The sequence below is a fragment of the Anguilla rostrata genome, chromosome 1 (assembly GCF_018555375.3).
Source record: "Anguilla rostrata isolate EN2019 chromosome 1, ASM1855537v3, whole genome shotgun sequence".
In the NCBI taxonomy this organism is placed as follows: domain Eukaryota; kingdom Metazoa; phylum Chordata; class Actinopteri; order Anguilliformes; family Anguillidae; genus Anguilla; species Anguilla rostrata.
Genome location: NC_057933.1, coordinates 79,766,430 through 79,772,936, shown reverse-complemented (window position 1 = coordinate 79,772,936; position 6,507 = coordinate 79,766,430). Strand labels below are relative to the sequence as shown.

Sequence of the window (6,507 nt, the reverse complement as noted above, 5' to 3'; positions counted from 1 at the left end):
CCGTTACTTTTTGACAAGAGGTAACCTATATATCATCCGGCAAGTGGATATCTCAGTAAATCAACGTTGCTGTCATACTGACACTTTGTTCTTAATCCCTATAAAAGTGACGTTAGTCAAATTGGTATTAAAGGTTCAAAATAATAGCCAACGGCTGGGATCGAGCATGCATGTGCAATTAAAGATTGCGCTGATTGCGGTAAGCTATTCTTTGGCTGTCGAGGCAGACAAAAACATTAACGCGCCGCATTACAGCTTTCTTAAGCATGCACATACAGCTGCGATTAAATGGCTTGTAAAAATGCCAACGAGTGCACTCCTGGTGGACCGGCGCAATTGTGAAAAAAATTAAAATAAAATAAAAATTAGCATATTGAAACAAACGGAGCTTTAATTGCGACATACAAGTTATAGTTGCTTACAATGTTTGTTTGCTAGACTAAACCATTTAACGGGACAACCGCGTAAAGTGGGCTAAATTCGTTGAATAGCTGTCTATAAAAAATAAAAACTTTAGCTGCGTCTACATTGTTTGAATTGCATTTGGTTTAAAAGATTTAAAAAGTCAGAACGATGGAGAGGGGGCAGAAAACGAAGTTAGTCCGGGAGTATGCAAGCACATAACACCGTTCTGTGATGTCCCGGACAGCAGGTTGCGTTCGTGTACGGTAATAAGAACACTATGTCTCGCATGTTGGGTCAAACGAGAAAAAAAGATGCATGACAGTAAAAGCAAGGGTTTCATTTAGGACCATTCATAAAGCTGTAAAAAAAAAAAGAATGGAAGCAAGTGACGAACGCGCAACTTGTCAATAAAGAGTGCGGTAAGTTAATCATCTTCATTATCACAAATAGTCAAATGCACGTAAATGCTTGTCCAGTGAAAACGCGCTGGCATGCATAACGCGTTTAACCAAAAATGTAGTATTGCTGGTATGGAAACAGCCGAATTTGTCCGCTATAAATATTCTTCAGAGAAATCCGTTCACATTAAACACGGACCGCGTTCCCGTTTCTCACCCACTCGCGCTCATTCAGTTTCACTCACCTCTTCCTTGGTCCACGAAGCTGGTCACTGTGTTGGCATGTCTCGTGGAGCGAGAGAGAGTGCTGTTCGTGCCTCGTCTCTCGATCTCGGAAAGGGTCCTGTACAGAGATATCATATACTCATGGGGGATAACGGTACCATTCCTCCGAGGGTCGTTTCTGGAGATCGCGTTCGATTCTCTCCGATTCCGTTCGTCCAGATGTGAAGTTAGCCCGTTATCGCCCGCGCCGGAAGGGTACTGCGAAGATCCAAGCACGACTGCTTCAAGAAAATTCCCAAAGCATACGGAGAACCATAAGAAGGGAGCCGCAGCCCTCATAAGATCCATTTTCAGTGGTCTCTGGCCGAGAATGAGAAAGTTGGAGGGGTTTGATGACTTTGGAAACTCCCCTTTGCTCTTTAGATTGTGTTAATATTACGGATCTGACTGACACGGGGAATGCTATATCGCCTGTTGCGCAGCGGTCAACCAGCGCCCCCAGCGAATATCCGCAGCTTTATAAGTTTTTTCTCCCCCTCCTAACTTTCTAAGTTGCGTTTTCCCCTTTCAAACTTACCAAATCTTACATCAAATTTCCCCCAAAACTAACATCAGACAGCATAACATATAGTCACTGGACGTTTGCGCTCATTATGTTGTTGGCAAACAGATGTCTCCCGCTAAGAGTGGCTTTCCGATCACGAAGCGCACTATTTATAAGTGCAGGCGAACAGGTACGGACAAGGGGCAGTCTATGCCGACAGACAACGCGAACAAGGACGCAATGTCACCAAGGCGTGCGTGTTCATTCTGAGGTCTGACAGTAAGGGGAATCCCCCGAGACTCGACGACATCTGACGAGGTCTTAGTACAGAATTAGAGGTATTGCCAAATTATGACTCGCTGTAGCTCACTACGGACTTCACCTTGCTTGCACACGATCTGTCGGATGCGCAAGTTTAGGCTTTGTCTCAAGGGGCCATCCTCTTTAAGAGGATTAGTCCTCCACAACCTTTTATCATTATACATATGTAATTGATTGATTGAAAACCATTGATTTTAAAAAGATATAAAAGCAGCACATAAAGTTTCGAAATAGACCCAGTAATATTTAATTTGTTACCAACAACTGTTTGAAATTTAACCGTCGCAGGATTTCGCCAGAATGTGCGTCCTTCCGTGTAATATTTAGGATGCAAATTATGAGAAAGGGTAGACTACACTTGAATTAACACTGGACATTTTATCGTGAATATTTATAACATTCTTACATCATAGTGTAACAGAGTCATATGAGTCCAATAAGGAGCATATGTTGTCTAATCTGCTAGAGTTGATTAACACTAAACGTCTTACTGCGTTCCCAGTAGGCTACACTCTCAGAAATCAAGGTACAGTGGAGGAATATTTTTCTCTTTAGGGAACATTTACGATACATAAGTGGATACCGAAGGTCATTGGAACAATTACAGAACACAGGTCGGATTAGATACAATTCTCATTAAGTAGACTATCGGTTATCCATAGCCGTCTGGTCTAGTTCACGCAGTAAGCATTGACTGAAGTTACGGCAAGTCAAACTAGATGCGAGGCATGATTGCAAGAGATATGACGAAGTGCTGCAACATCTAGATGACAGTACAAGTGCAACACGAATGTGGGGAACAAATTCCCCAGATGTACCTTGGAAATATAATAATTTTCTATTTGGGTACTAATAAGTAGTTTTTACAAGCAAAAAATGCACAAATGAATGTTGTATTGCTGGCTAGGGTACAATTTTATGTACCTATAGGGTAGCACCCCAGTGACAAGCGTTGTACGTTTCCTGGAACTTTTTAATACTTTTTTCTGAGAATGTTATTACAGAATCAGGCATGTGACCATGATTTTGGGTAGATTGTACTGGTTAATTCGCCTCCAGTTAAAAGTGGCCATTAAATTTCGCTGTAATCTAATTCATATTTAATAATATTTTAGTAGCCCATTTTCTTTAAAACACAATTGTGATTTGACATTTCTTGCAAATGTAGATTTGAGATTCTGTCCAGGATATACCTCATACGTGCGCGTCTGTCGCCCTCTGGTGTTTGAATAGGCCTACAGCAAACGAGGACTAGTCGATTAAAAACAACATGACGAATGAACGGTAACGACGTATTTAATTTGTAGCTGAGCTACCGCGAAGAAGTTTCCCAGAGCTACCATAAAATTAGGCTTGGTCTACGAAAACATCCGCTTGGGTACCACTGAGGCCCGTCAGACATTAAGCAAAATTTCACCATATTAGTGAGGTATGGCACCTGCCAGCTAATTCGCTTTCATTTTGGGTTGTTTTCTGGTGCAGCTATTTGATTAAAACGTCTATATGTAATGTGCAGCGGTATGTAACTGGAGACCACAGCGTGTCCATATGGTTTCTTGGCAGAGCAGGTATCTTTTACACTCCGTCAAAGATGCAGTCATTTTGTCTGCTATTGTTTGCAGCCTAGCATTGCCGTTTGAGTTTATTATCAGTTCACGTTTACTGTAGGCTACTGTTACAGACCATCAAATAATAGGCTAACATCAGTTTTGCGTGCATTTGTATTTCCATTGTTAATTTTACTTGTACACAACATTAAATAATACCACCAATTACTGTGTGTTTACAAATAGGGTTATTTTCGTAGTTTCGTAGAACATTAAACAAAGAACTGACAACAAACAGTGTCGCCCACGTTACGAGATTATGGAAGACAATGCACATAGCTCAGTGAATAACCCATGATATTGAACTGAGCTACTTTCCTTATTGCGTTTAATTCAATAATACGCTTATTTAGCAGGGAAAACAACCAAAACGGTAAACGTTAAAATTCTTTAGGCATGTGGGATATGGGTTTTAAGCGACGTTTCGCGCATGCAGGTAAACAACTAGAGAGTTTTTCTTTTATTTAAATAAATTGTCCACAGCTATTTTTATCTTGCCAGCCAGGAACTAACGTCTGCTGGCTTCTGCAAGATACAGCACCCTCTATAATGTTTGAGACAAAGATATATATATAGTTTTTCTTGATTTGGCTCCATACTCCACAATATTAAATTTGTATTGAAATAATACACGTAGTTACAGTACAGATTCTCAGATTTTATTAAAGGGTTTTATTTTTATTTATTTTTTTAATTACATTTTAGTTTCACCGTGTAGAAAGTGCAGCACTTTTTATACATAAAACCTCAACCCAATATATCATATTATATTATTGGATGAATTTTCCAATACATTACACAATATATATCCCATACCTATATTATTAATGTTAATATTAATGCTTCAAAACCAGATTTGTGTTAATGTCTTCATTTACTGACAATATTTAGCCTACAACTGCTTAACGAAAATATTTCATAATGATCTTCTTTGTCAAAAAAAGTTAATGGACAAACATAGGAAATATATTGTAAAATATATTTCTGTTCCATAAGGGAGATGAAATAAAAACCAGAAATGTCTTCTGGCACTCCAGGACCAGGGTTGCCTCCTGATTCAAAACCATAATTTTTACATTGTTGGACCAACAATCATGATTACCGAGCACAGATTTCTTAAATTCCAGACATATTAGTACCCGGTTTTATAACATATTTTCATGACCTTTGAAACAGGTAGTCGTGGCCGAGTGGTTAAGGCGATGGACTAGAAATCCATTGGGGTCTCCCCGCGCAGGTTCGAATCCTGCCGACTACGAAAATGTTTTCTTTTACTTAAAAAGTGTTTCTCGTGTGATCATTGGCGTGATTATCGCAGTGACAGTGTGGAGACAAAGACACATGCGCCCATGCGTAACTCACTGGTAAAACTGAATTAAAACGTTCAGGAAAAAATGTCCGCCATGTTTGTAAGGGTACTTTATTCACTGAATGAACGTGTGGTGCGGAGTGTTTTTTCTTCCGACTACGACCTCAGCGAGGCAAAGAACGAAGATCCCGTGACTTTGAGTCACAAATAAAAGGGTCGGTGTGTAACGCGCTGCACGCTTGATTTTCAACGTAATATGCATTTCACATATGCAATAAATGCATTTATAAGAATCTGGATCTAGTCTTCCGTTTCAAATAAGGAGTAAAACGCACACGATTTGTCATGCCGGACGGACTTGTCACGAGCAGGTAGGAAAAATAAAAGTTTTGGGAACTTAGTTCCGGAGCATCTAGTGAGCTAAGCTAATGATAGCTAGTCAAAACGAAGAATGGATAAAGCCTTCCAGCTAGCGAGCTAGCCACTGTAGCAACAACGAACTGTGCGCAAATTTCTGACAGGCTAACTTCTAGACGAATGCAATGTGCTTTATCCTTTCTCCTTTGCGTGGCAATTATAAATAAGATGCAATTCTGCCAGTTGGGATAGCGGATAAACAAGTAACCTCAATCCACACTGTTACAAAAGGACTCTGGAAAAACTGTGGCAAACCCAATGCTCCGATTGCTCTGGGACATCAACGCTGATGTTTTTCACGCGTTTGCCATTTAACCACAACAAATACACGACGATTGCAAACAACAAAACGCAAATGCATACATTTCATAGAATTCGGCAATCGTCTAGTTCCCTACTTGGCATCTGAATTGGCTCGTCATAAGAGTCACGGGATCGTCATGGGACGCCAAATTATCGGACTAACAATCAAACAATGTAGTTGGCATACTGCTGGTTATATGATCGATTAAAGAATCTTGTAATATTATCTTTTACAGTCCATCATGCAGTTTTGGGTACAGTCGCCTGCCCTGTGATCTTCAGCAAGACGGTGATAATCTATGACCAGGACAGCCAGGATTGGCGTGCTTGTTATCATTTCGCCATCTAATGCCAGTTGGCACCGTAGGCCTACACGCGTCACTCTATTCTTGATGATAAATTATAGCTACTAAATATGAACTCAATTTGTGGACGCGGTTTTTTTTTTGTTTTTTTTTTTTTGTTGCATTTTTCCATTGGGACATCAGCCAACTTTCATTAAACGTCCTTGTAGTTATTTGCCAATAATTATCTTGTGTAATGCTTATGATGTAATGAACATTTAACGTTAGCTTGAAGTTAGTTGATACCTTAACAATATGGCATGCCGTATTTTTTTTATTCTTGGGAAAAGGTCATTTCAACTTCCCCATCTTCAAGTCCTCCACCTGATCACCTTATAAACTTTTAAACTCTCTTTGGCTTCTGTTAGCTGGATTAATGGGAGTAACACGAAATAACCTTGTGAATATTTTGTGCTCATTAAACGTGACAGAATTCTGTGGACTTTAATGCGGTGGAACAGTTGAATCCAGGTTATTTTTGAAGGTTATTCATTTCTGTTAGATTATGTAAATTTCCTCTATTGGATCATTAATCTTGTTTTCCATTTTTGGAATGAAATCAATGACAAAAGAAGAGTAAAACACACTCTATGGTTTTAGCTTATCAGGATATGTGAGAGACAACCTGAATAGA

The 6,507-nt window shown here is 39.6% G+C and overlaps 2 protein-coding genes and 1 non-coding gene across 3 annotated transcripts in view; 2 read left to right on the top strand and 1 right to left on the bottom strand.

The window, feature by feature from the left end:
* gdf7 (growth differentiation factor 7) overlaps nt 1-1,802 on the bottom strand; it is a 7,612-nt gene extending 5,810 nt beyond the window's left edge. The window contains exon 1 of the mRNA XM_064303420.1: nt 1,049-1,802. Within this exon, the coding sequence (XP_064159490.1) occupies nt 1,049-1,376 (328 nt within the window). The 5' untranslated portion in view covers nt 1,377-1,802. The remainder of the gene's footprint in view (nt 1-1,048) is intronic.
* A 2,874-nt stretch (nt 1,803-4,676) lies between these two features.
* Nucleotides 4,677-4,758, top strand: trnas-aga (transfer RNA serine (anticodon AGA)). The gene has a single exon. It is a non-coding gene; the product is annotated as a tRNA-Ser (tRNA).
* Nucleotides 4,759-4,905: 147 nt separating this feature from the next.
* The window catches only part of hs1bp3 (HCLS1 binding protein 3), a 28,822-nt gene continuing 27,220 nt past the window's right edge, over nt 4,906-6,507 (top strand). Inside the window, exon 1 of the mRNA XM_064321449.1 lies at nt 4,906-5,180. Coding sequence (XP_064177519.1) covers nt 5,155-5,180 — 26 coding nt within the window. The 5' untranslated portion in view covers nt 4,906-5,154. The remainder of the gene's footprint in view (nt 5,181-6,507) is intronic.